General features: G+C 40.5%; 1 protein-coding gene across 1 annotated transcript in view; it reads left to right on the plus strand.

Annotated features, from left to right (window-relative positions):
* The window catches only part of LOC131920848 (ATP-binding cassette sub-family G member 3-like), a 40786-nt gene that overhangs the window by 21522 nt on the left and 6676 nt on the right, over nt 1–12588 (plus strand). Inside the window, exons 10-12 of the mRNA XM_059275310.1 lie at nt 6206–6295; nt 7710–7834; nt 10371–10525. Of these exons, the coding sequence (XP_059131293.1) occupies nt 6206–6295; nt 7710–7834; nt 10371–10525 (370 nt within the window). The remainder of the gene's footprint in view (nt 1–6205; nt 6296–7709; nt 7835–10370; nt 10526–12588) is intronic.

Raw genomic sequence — 12588 nt, forward strand, 5'->3', positions numbered from 1 at the left:
CTATAATGTGGCTTTTAAGATATCCTTTTGTGTTAAATCTTTTTAATGACTATAGCATATTCCAAAAATAGTTTTTAATCAGGATTACAATTTTCAGAATTTTCTCCGTAATTTATGTGTGACATACCACTGTTTGCCCAACAACCTCACTGATTGACACACACACCCTCAGGGTACCTCCCATTGGCCACAGAGCCTTGACCATGGAGGTTCCTTGAAGGAAACTAAAGGAAGCTTCTGTTGTCATGATGTGTGTGTGTGTGTGTGTGTGTGTGTAAGAGAGAGAGAGACAGAGACAGAGAGAGGGAGAGAGAGAGGTCTTATATATACAGGTTTGTGTGGGCTGCCCTCATGTTTATGTGGGTGTGTGCTCATGTGCATGTTGGTGAGCATACACGTATCTGCATGTGGAGGTCAGAGGTTGATGCCAGGTTTTCCTCGATGACCCTCCACTTTCTTTTTCCAGGCAGGTCCCTCACTGGATCTAGAGCTCATTGACTTGGCTAGGCTGACTGGCCGATGAGCTCCAAGTGTCCACCTCTGTACCCGTCATCACTGGAGTTACAGATGAGAAGTACTGTGCCTGGGTACTTTTATATGTGTTGTAGGCATTTAAATTCAGGTCTTTATGGCTGCATGGCAGACACATTACTGAAGAGGTCACCTACACAGCCCCACAAATCTGTTTTGATATGTGGAAAACACTGATTAATTTTGAAGAAAAGAATGAACATAAAAATTACTTCTTCAGGCCGGGCGGTGGTGGCGCACGCCTTTAATCCCAGCACTCGGGAGGCAGAGCCAGGCGGATCTCTGTGAGTTCGAGGCCAGCCTGGGCTACCAAGTGAGTCCCAGGAAAGGCGCAAAACTACACAGAGAAACCCTGTCTCGAAAAACCAAAAAAAAAAAAAAAATTACTTCTTCTATGAATTGCCTTCTATGTGGATCAGAAGTTAGTCTGCAGTGAGATGCTCTGTACATCTGTTTCTATCTGTCCTCTTTTCATATTCCTCATGGTAAAAGTCTGAATGCTTTACAAATCTGCTAGTTCTTGGTTTGTGCCCTGTGTAGACGGCACATCCTAACCCAGCAGAGCACAGACCAGACAGACAGTGTAGACACTGTCACAGGAAGCATTCAGACATAAACTCTGAAAAACCTCATGTGCAAATGTTCTTGGAAAATGGAGACATAAAGAAGAGCTTTCTTACTTGTTTCATTATTATATTCTTTTTTAGAAATTGTGAAATGCTCTTAATTTGTATTTTCCACTTTCTCTGCTACCAGTATTTTATAAGAAGTTGGAATATGTGGCAATGGCCTTTGCACGTGGTTTATTTCTATTGTCCTGATTAGTGGTTGACTCTTTGGGTTAGTGTTCTGGTTAGTTTTTTTTTGTCAACTTGACATCAGTCAGAGTCATGTGGGAGAAGGAACCTCAATTAAGAAGATTCATCTATCAGATTGACTTGTAGGCAGTCTGTGGGACATTTTCTTAATTAGTGATGAATGTGGAAGGGGCTAGGCCACTGGGAACAGTGCCACCTCTGGGCAGGTGGTTCTGAGTTGTTTAAGAAAAGCAGGCTGAACAAGTCATGAGGAGCAAGCCAGTAAAGAATACTCCCCTGTGGCTTCAGCTTTCATCCCTGCCTCCAGAATCCTGCCTTGAATTCCTGTCTGACTTTCCTTGGGGATAGACTGTGACCTCATATACATAAGCCAAATACATTCCATTCTTCCTAAGTTGCTTTTGGTCAGGGTGTTCACCACAGTAAAAGAAACCTAAGTAGGACAGTTCAAAACACTTCCTCACCATCATCTATAGAAAAAAGCTATTAAATTAACCTCAGGGTCAATATCAATATTTACTTTATCATTAATGTTCAAGAGGCGAGAGATGCTTCTCATTATTGTATCCAGCAAAGCCGTTATACTTTGTCCAACTGTATAACTAGGAACTGGGTTTGAATTTTGTGGCATATGGACTTCTTTGGCTCAACAACATTATAGAGTTGAGATGGCAGCCAAACATTAAGGAGAAGTCATTGAATGAAATAATTGGACACAGACATTTATCCTGTGCAGACTTATATGCACATTTAAAGTCATTTACCCAAAATGCTAGTGAGGTCTGATGTTCATTGGAATGCTATGCACAGTAATCAAGTTAAGGAATTTAAGTGTCTACCATCACATAAATGATAAAGAAAATGTGACTCGCCAGGCTAACAGAATGGATACATAAACAGGATCCCATCCTTCTGCCGCATTTAAGAAACACACCTAAACTTCAAAGACAGATACTACCTCAGAGCAGAAGGTTGGGAAAAGACTTTCCAATCAAATAGACTTAAGAAGCAAGCTGGTATAGCAATCCTAATATTTAACTAAATAGACTTCAAACTAAAATTAATCAAAAGAATTGGAGAAGGACATTGCATGTTCATCACAGGAAAAATCCACCAAGATGAAGTCTCAATTCTGAACATTTATTCCCCATATTCAGGGGCACCCACATATGTAAAAGAAATATTACTAAGACTTAAATAGCCCATCAAACCCCACACACCAATAGTGGGAGACTTCAACACCCCACTCTCACCAATAGACATGTATGCCAGACAGAAACTTAATGGAGAAATAAGGGATCTAGCAGATGTTATGACTCAAATGGACTTAATATATATCTACAGAACATTCCCCCCCAACACAAAAGAATATACCTTCTTCTCAGCACCCTATGGAACCTTCCCTAAAATCAACCCCATACTCAGTCATAAAGCAAATCTCAACAGATACAATAAAAATTGGAATAACCTCCTGTGTTTTATCAGACTACCATGGCTTAAAGTTAGATTTTAACAACAACAATTACACAAAGCCTACAGTCTCATGGAAACGGAATAATGCTCAACTGAATCACCAATGGGTCAAGGAAGAAATATAGAAAGAAATTAAAGATTTCCTAGAATTCAATGAAAATGAATGTACAACAAACCCAAACTTATGGGACACTATGAAAGCAGTGCTAAGAGGAAAGTTCATAGCACTAAGTGTTCACATAAAGAAGTTGGAGAAATCTCACACTAGTGACTTAACAGCACACCTGAAAAAACAAAAAGAAGGAAACTCATCCAGGAGGAATAGATGCCAGGAAACAATCAAATTGAGAGCTGAAATCAATAAAACAGAAACAAAGAGAATACAAAGAATCAATGAAACAAAGAGTTGGTTCTTTGAGGAAATCAACAAGGTAGACAAGACCTTATCCAAACTAACCAAAAGGCAGAGAGAGAACATCCAAATTATGAAAAGGGGGACATAACAAGAGACAAGGAAATCCAGAGAATCATCAGCTCATACTTCAAAAACCTGTACTCCACAAAATTGGAAAATCTAAAAGAAATGAACAATTTTCTGGATAGGTACAACATACCAAAATTAAATCAAGACCAGATAAACAATTTAAATAGACCTATAACCCCAAAGGAAATATAAACAGTCATCAAAAGTTTCCCAACCAAGAGAAAAAAAGGGAAAAAAAAAAGCCCAAGACCAGAGGATTTCGATTAAGAAATTTACCAGAATTTCAAAGATGAGTTAATACCAATACTCCTCAAATTGTTCCACACAATAGAAACAGAAGGAACATTACCAAACTCTTTTTATGAGGCTATAGTTACCCTGAAACCCAAACCACACAAAGATGCAACAAAGAAAGTGAATTATAGACCAATCTCCCTCGTGAACATTGATGCAAAAATACTCAATAAAATAGTAGCAAACTGAATCCAAGAACACATCAAAAAACTTATCCACCATGACCAAGTGGGCTTCATCCCAGAGATGCAAGGGTATTTCAACATATGAAAATCTGTCAATGTAATAACCATATGAACAAACTGAAAGAAAAAAAAAAACAAAACCACATGATCATCTGATTAGATGCTGAAAAAGCCTTTGACAAAATCCAATACCCCTTCATGATGAAGATCTTGAAGAGATCAGGAATACAAGGAACATACCTAAACATAATAAAGACAATTTACAGCAAGCCAACAGTCAACATCAAATTAAATGGAGAGAAACTCAAAGCGATCCCACTAAAATCAGGAACAAGACAAGGCTGTCCACTCTTCCCATATCTATTAAATATAGTACTTGAAGTTCTAGCTGGAGCAATAAGACAACAAAAGGAGATCAAGGGGATACAAATTGGAAAATAAAAGTCAAACTTTCACTGTTTGCAGATAATATGATAGTATACATCAGTGACCCCAAGAATTCTACCAGGGAACTCCTACAGCTGATAAACACCTTCACTAATGTAGGAGCATACAAGATTAGCTAAAAAAAATCAGTAGCTCTCCTATATACAAATTATAAATGGGCCAAGAAAGAAATCAGAGAAACATCACAATTTATAATAGCCACAAATAATATAAAATACCTTGGGTAACTCTAAGGAAGTAAAAGATCTGTATGACAAAATCTTTAAGTCTCTGAAGAAAGGAATTGAAGAAGATATCAGAAAATGGAAAGATCTTTCATACAATTGGATAGGTACGATTAACATATTAAAAATAGCAATCTTACCAAAAGCAATCTACAGATTCAATGCAATCCCCATCAAAATCCCAGCACAATTCTTCACAGACCTGGAAAGAACAATGCTCAACTTCACATGGAAAAACAAAAAAAACAGAATAGCTAAAAGAATCCTGTACAATAAAGCAACTTCTGGAGGTATCACCATCCCTGACCTCAAGCTGTACTATAGAACTTTAGTAACAAAACAGCTTGGTATTGGCATAAAAACTGACATGTGGACCAATGGAATCGAAATGAAGACCCTGACATTAATCCACACACCTGTAGATTATAAAATGGAATTTTTCTTTAATGTAGAAGGAAACCTAGTCTCCAACAAGGTCCCCCATCATTTTATCTGGATATCTAACCACCACTGTGTACCTAGATAAAGAGAGTCACTGACCTCTGACTGTCAGTTGAGAAGGTGTAATGTGGCAGGCTGTTAGGACACAATCATGCATCTGTCTAGAGGAACTTGACATGTGTGTCCAGGAAACAGATAACTGCAGAGGGCCTTTTATTCCCCTCCTCCTGCTTACCATCCGCTATCACAGGAACACAAATTACATCTTCATAAATAAGCATGACGGAAGTTATTTTTTGAGCTCTTTAGAAACCGTGCAGGAAGTTGTTGGCCTATTTGAGGGATAATCAAGGCTTTAAAGATGTTTCTACAGTCCATGTCTATAGTAAGCTGTTGAGTAGAGATTCCTCCACTGTTCCATATTTTCATTCTTATTCTTCTGTAAATCAACACAGCCAACTAAATACAAAAACTCCTTGGAGTTTTATTAATCTTTATGTTTCTCTCTTTATACATTAGGAGTGATGCTTACCAACTTTGTTAGTTAAATTGAAGTGATGGGTTGGGCTGCCATGACTGAATATCACAGGCTCAGTAAATTTAAAAGTAAATGTGTCTCCACACTGCAGTGTGAGAGTCTGAGGTGAGGATTCTCTCCCAGGCTCTTCCTGTCTGGCCACCTTCTCTCAGCCCTCTCCTGGCAGACACTGCATTGCTGTTTCTTCCCCTAAGTTTAACACAGATCACATATGATGCTCCAATCTCATGATTTCAACTAAAACTAATGCACTCCTAAAAGACATACTCTATGATCATTATATTAATGGTCATTATCTAATTGTTGGATTTTAGAGGACACACTTTGATTAATAGATACCTCTGTGGAGACAGCGAAGATGAATAATTCACTCGACTCATACCATCCAACATTTTTACCAGAACAATTCCACATTATCCTTGTTTGTTTTTTAAATATTTATTTTCTTTTTATGTGTATGACTGTTGCCTGCATGGATGTATGTGTACCATGTATGTGACCTGAGACCTGTGGAGATCAGAAGAAGGCATCATATCCACTGGAACTGGAGTGACAGGTGGTTGTGATCCACCATGTGGGTGCTGGCAGCTAAACCTTGGTCCTTTGCAAGAGCAACAACCACTCCTCACTGCTGAGGCATCTCTCCAGTCCTGCTTTTTTTTTTTTTTTAATCTTTGTGATGTTTTGTATATAGAGAACAAGCTCACCTGGGATAAAACCATTCTAATGTTGAATTTGCTGTTTCTTTTGCCTCTTTTCTCTCTGGCCAGAGCCAGCCTGCTCTTCTTGCTCACAGGCTTTGAATGTGTCAGGAGCTTGTCTACCAGGGAGCTCTTCACGATCGACTGTGATCGCTTTCTGTGAGTAGCCCCTGCTCCAGGAGCAGGCAATGGGGACCAGTTGCTTAAATTCATAGTGAACCTAAAATGTTATCTCACGAAATCCCAGTATTTTCCACCCCCTTTCTATTTGTTTAGTTGAAAAGTAAAGAAATTATAAAAGTTTGTGTTTACCATTGTTGTGGCACCAGGTGTTTGGAAGAATGTAAAGAGATGACTAATATTAATAAAAAATGGATGGGAAATCAAGAGCAGAGGTGTCTGCTGCTCAGTGAAAGTTTCCAATTTGGGGTGTGGTCACCAGATCTCAGTGCTGAGAACAGTACAGTAGTAGGGCCTAAAAATCACTGGAAATTTATAACCTCCCGAAGAAAGATGTCAGGGTTCCACAGAGCTTATGTGCACTGGGTTCAGCGGCACATTGGAGTTGGAGAGGTACAGCTGCACAAGAATGAGAGTCTCCTCTTGATGGAGGGCTGGAAAGAGCCAGACAGTAGCTGTGTAGAAAAGGGCTGTTTATCTCCTGTGCTTTTCAAACATGGAAGAAACTTTTCCTGGTGGCCTATGCTTAGAATTCACTTCTCTCAGAGATGGCCAAGATTTGTCTCCAAGTGCATGCCCAGGAGAGGAGTCCTCAGAGAGGAGCTGAGGGCCTCGTTCAGTAGTTAGAGTGCTTGTGTGCCTGAAACCCTGTGTTAGATTCCCAGTACCACAAACCCTGACCGTGGCTGTATTCCTGTAATCCCAGCACTTGGGGCCAGAGTAGAGGCAGGAGGATGGTCATCCTTGCCTGCATATGAAATTTAAGGTCAGCCTATACTGGTGAGTCTGTAACAAACAAAACAAAACAACAAAACAAAAACCCCACAGAGATACAATGAAGACACTGGGAGGGGAAGAGCTTAGGATCTGGAAGGGCTGGAAGGGAAAGGATTAGATTTGGTATCTGGTAAAGATTCACAGTTGTACAGAGAGATTACTGAGGAGTACATCTGTCCTAAAATGAGAGTAGCTGGAGAGAAAGATGTTGTGTCCTGAAGCTGCACTGTGACCTCAGAGTGACAGTGTCACCTTCTTCATGAGAACTGGAAGGAGATAAGTCTCCATGACCACTGTCTGAGGTGAGGTAGGAATGAGCTGCTCCTCAGGGACTCTGAGTAGAGTGGACACATCGGGCTGTTTCCCTGGAGGGGCTGTTGTGTGACCAGAGTGGACAAAATGGGGAGAGTTCGCTGATGGAGAGAGTCATGGTGAGAATGTCGATGGTCTAGGGATGCTGGTCCCTAAGATGAGGATGTGTGTGGGAGTCAGCCTGGAGCACAGGGGACAATGTCCTGTTAGGCTCCCTGTGGTGGCAGAAGTCAGCTTAGCCAGCATCTCTCCTGTGCCTTCTGAACTAATCTAAGGATGTATAATGTGATCTTTGTCTCTGTAGACATGAGCATACCAGTGGATACTACAGAGTGTCGCCATATTTCCTTGGGAAATTGCTGGGTGAGCTGGTACCCAGGAGGTTATTACCAAGTATTATATTTACTGTTATAGTATTCATCATAGTAGGTAAGTGACAAAGCAAGAGAATGCATCTTTACTCTTGGGGGAGTGTGTTTTGGTTTGTACAACTGTGGCAAGCCTGAAGTAGAAAAGCATGTCTCCAGTGTGTGCCATCTAAAACAGGTGTTCAGTGTGAGGAAAGTCTCCAAGACTTGCTCACAAAATACTACAAAAGCTGTTATGAAACTGTTTTTATGAGAGATTCTGTGTATTATAATGAATGTAGAAATAATGTACTCATTTGAGACAGTGCCAAAGAAGCAAGATCAGTTATGAGATATCTATCTATAGGTATTGTTAAAGATTTATTTTTCTTTTATTTATGCATTTGAATCTCTGTCTCTCTCTGTCTTTCTCTGTCTCTGTCTCTGTCTCTGTCTCTGTCTCTGTCTCTGTCTCTCTCTCTCTCTCTCTCTCTCTGTGTGTGTGTGTGTGTGTGTATGTGTGTGTATACACTAAGTGAATGAGAACAGTTTGTGAGATCTCTTGGAATTGGAGTTACAGGAGAATGTGAGCCACCATGTGGGTGCTGGGAACATAATCTAGGGCTTTCATAAGAATAGCATATGCTCTTAGTCAGTGAGCCATCTCTCTAGCCCAGCTGTATATTTTCCTATGTTTCTGTGTAAGTGTCTACATATGCAAATAAAATATTGAGACATGGATAATGTCTCATAAATATGTACATGTGTGTAAAATATTTAAATGTATACATTATCTTCCTCTACCAGCTTACAAAGAGAGAGGACAGTAAATTTGGTGTTTTTGAAATTATATAATATAAATATTATTTAAAATATGTGCACAGACTGACATATGAATATGGTCAAGCTTCATTTTAGACTGTTTCAAATTTCCATAATTTTTACACATGCCCACACACTCACATAGACACACACATATACATACATAGAGACATACACACACACAGGCACACTCACACACACAGATACACACAGACACACACAAACACAGAGAAAGATAAGCACTGATAAAGCTTAGACTTTGTTTTATAAGAGATTTATTATTCAGAACCAGTCATTTAGGCCATGGGATGGCTATGGGAAATGTGCTTGTCCTGCAAGCCTGACAATATGAATTTGATCCTCAGAATCCACAGTGGAAGAGAGAATCACTCAAGAAAATTGTCCTTCAACTCCATAGCACATGCACACCATGGCAATTACACAGCATAGCACATGAACACCCATACCTACACATGTACTGCACATAGCACAATAATGAGATAATAACAATAACTTTTAAAACAGTTAGACATGGAACTCAGCTCCCCCATGATCTAACTTGTCTCTGTAACTGTTTTAAAAACACAGGACTGTGTATGACTCATAGTATTAGCTCTATAAAGATTACAAATCAGCTTGTGGAACCCATTGCCTTCCTGCATAGCAGTTACATGGTGATTTCCTAGGGAACACTAAAGTTGGAGGCATCCTCCTGGCCTCTAGATGTCAAAACCACTGCAAGGTTGTTTAATTCTTGCCTTAGTTAGGTTTCTATTGCTGATAAACACCATGATCAGAACCAGCTTGGGGAGGAAAGGGTTTATTTCATCTTACAGTTCAATGTACTTCTAGAAGGGAAGTCAGGGCAGGAACTCAGGGCAAGAACCGGAGGCAGGAAGTGAAGCAGGGGACATGGAGAAATGCTGCTTACTGGCTTGATCATAATGGCTTCTTCAGTCTGATTTCTTACTGAACCCAGGACCACCTGCCTAGGGATGGCATCATCCACAGTTGTCTAAGACCTCCCACATAAATAATTCATGAAGAAAATGCCGCCATAGGCTTGCCTACAGGCCAATCTAATGCAAGCATTTTCTTCATTAGCGTTATCTCTTTCCATATGACCCTAGCTTGTGTTAAATTGATAAAAACTTACCAGCACAGTACTGGTCCCAATTACCTTATTAATGCAATTATAATAAATACAAGACAATATGGACATGAACACTTTCTACTGGTAATTCTTCTGTGAGAGAAGGCAGCAGAATTTTGGGCAGTTGTATTGCCTGTAGCTCTACACGTCAGGATCTCATAAATTGCTCATAATTATGTCTGAGAGAATAGACATTATATTGAAAGATGTTTGTGGCAAGAATAAAAATAAAGCCATATAATTATTCTGGAGAGGCTCATTGGATAAGAGCACATGCTGTTCCTTCAAAGTCCCCAAATTTGGTTCCCAGCACCCACATCATCAGGCACATCAGACAGCTTTCACTACAGCTCTAGGGGATATGATGCCCTCTTCTGGCCTCCAAAGGAAACTGCATACCTATGGCATACATTCCCACAGATACACATTAACATACACATGAATAAAAATAGAATAAATCTTTTAAAAAATGTATAACAGCTTTGTGTACTCACATGGAAGAAAGCAATTAAACTGAAGACCCAGAGTAGTAGGGTGGCTATAAAATTGTGAGTAGTCTTTTTGGTGAATGAAGTATTATTTGAAAACTGTACTATTGTCTGGTGTTAGGTCGCTGGACTGACCCCACTCTTTTCTTTCTAAGGAGTGAAAACAGATGTGAAGGGTTTCTTCACTATGATATTTACCATCATGATGTTGGCTTGCTGTGCCAGTTCCCTGTCACTGTTTTTAAAAACAAGGGAGAATGCAGCAGCTGTACCAACACAACTCATGGCTGTCTATTTTATATTCATGCTGGTGTGAATTGTGTTTTTCTAAGAGGAAAATTTTCCTTGTGTTCATTATTGCACATGGACATGCTTGACACATACGTACTTGGGACATGAGACCTTATGTTAAAGCTTATTATGGTCTGTAGGAGAGAAGGAGCCGCCTTTCCTCCCAGGCTTTGTGGCTACTCTCTGATGTCGGTACCATGATGTGGTTAACATGACCTTTGTAGTGAACTCTTACTAGACATTTCTTGGGATCATATTACAAAACCATAATCAATCGGATCTTCAAAAAAGTGATGTGTTTGGCTGATTCCCCCAGAACAAGGCAGATTGCAGCCTTTCTTTCATGCTGGTGTGAGAGACTTGTCTGCTGTATTAACCACAGCAGAGGTGATTCGGATTATTCAGTAATCTAATGGGAAGCAAAGGTCATGGTTAATGTAAGTGTTCATCACAAGGAGTCTATCTCAGGACTCACTTGTATTCTGTAAAGGGTTAGAAATAGTGGAAGATTCCAGACTCCTAAGTATTAATCAGTCTCCTGAATTAGCATACTTCTGCTCCTCTTTCTGTAATTGGTTAACTTGTCTTAATCTTTCAAGCACCTAAATTACACACAGTTGGTGGTGGTGTTGGAGAGGTTCTGGAACCTTTGGGAGGTAGAGACTTGATGGGGAAGCTGTCCCTGTGCAGGCTGAGGGGCTTCGGGTGTTTATAGTCTTGTCCCTCTTTCATCCCATCTCTGCTTTGCACTGTCAATGAAGGTGTGAGCCTTCAGCTTCCTCTCACACTTCCTAGCCCGCTGCCTGCTGCCATGCCTGCCTGCCAAGATGGCCTCTTGTCACTCTGGAAAACTTAGACCAAAGGAACTCTCTCTTCTACAAGTTCCCTGTCACAGCAACAGGAAAGTAACAGCTACGTTTCCTGTCACTCTCTCCATTCTCCCCTCTCTGACTCATTCTTTGCTCTGCTTTTTGTAAACCCTGAATCTACTTAGCACTGCCCATATGTACCTGTGTGTAGAGCCATCTGCTGGAGCATGGGTAGGCTTGCAGGGGTCACATCCATCAGCTTCCAATAGCTCCTCATGTAGGTGTAGGACTGTAGATTAATTTCTAAATGGTTTTAATAAATAAAAAAAAAACCTCAGGTGCCAGATATTGGAGTGAGTTCTAAAAGATCAAAGAGACAGAACAAGCCACAGCAAGCCTCACCTTGACAACTCCTCATCTGATCCTGTTTCCACGAATCTTCAGACTGAAAGCTTTTGAGATTCTTTTCCAAACGGATCTCAGCTGAACTGCTGCTAAAAGCCTAAAAGCTTAAAAGCCTAAAAAGCCTCTAGTTCCTGGTCCTCATGATTATATACTTTTCTGCTTCCTGCCATCACTTTCAGGGATTAAAGGTGTGAGTCACCATGCCCGGCTGTTTCCAGTGTGGCCTTGAACTCACAGAGATCCCGATGGATCTGTGCCTGCCAAGTGACAGGATTAAAGGCGTGTGTGCCACCATTTTCTGCCCTCTATGTCTGTCTAGGGACTGTTCTGTTCTCTGACCCAGATAAGTTTATTAGGGTGCACAATATATTGGGGGACACAATACCACCACATAGGACTTCATGTCCGCCTCTCCCCTCCATGCAGGGATTTTCTCTGTCTTGATCTTGTACAGGTGTTCCCATGTTGTCACACTGCACTGCATTCCTATGTGTCACTGCCCAATAGTGACAGGAGAACCCTGTTTTGTTGTAGTTGTCCACAGCCTCTGGCTCTTACAATCCCTCTAGCCTCTTATATCATCATTCTTGATCCTTGGGAGGAGGGGTGTGATACACAGATGTCCCATTCAGGGCTGGATGCTCTGTAGTCTCTTTTCTGTGTATGGTGACCTCTGTGTTAATCACTGTCTCCTGCAAAAAGAAGCTTCTCTGATGAAGGTCTGAGATGTCCTAATCTATGGGTGTCAATAGAACTCATTAGAAGTCAGTTTAATACCACATCCATTTAGAAGAGTAACAGTAGATTCTCCTCTGGGACCTATGACTCAACTAGACACAGCATCATAGATGATTTCTATCTTGTAGAG

Source organism: Peromyscus eremicus, chromosome 10 (assembly GCF_949786415.1).
Source record: "Peromyscus eremicus chromosome 10, PerEre_H2_v1, whole genome shotgun sequence".
In the NCBI taxonomy this organism is placed as follows: Eukaryota; Metazoa; Chordata; class Mammalia; order Rodentia; family Cricetidae; genus Peromyscus; species Peromyscus eremicus.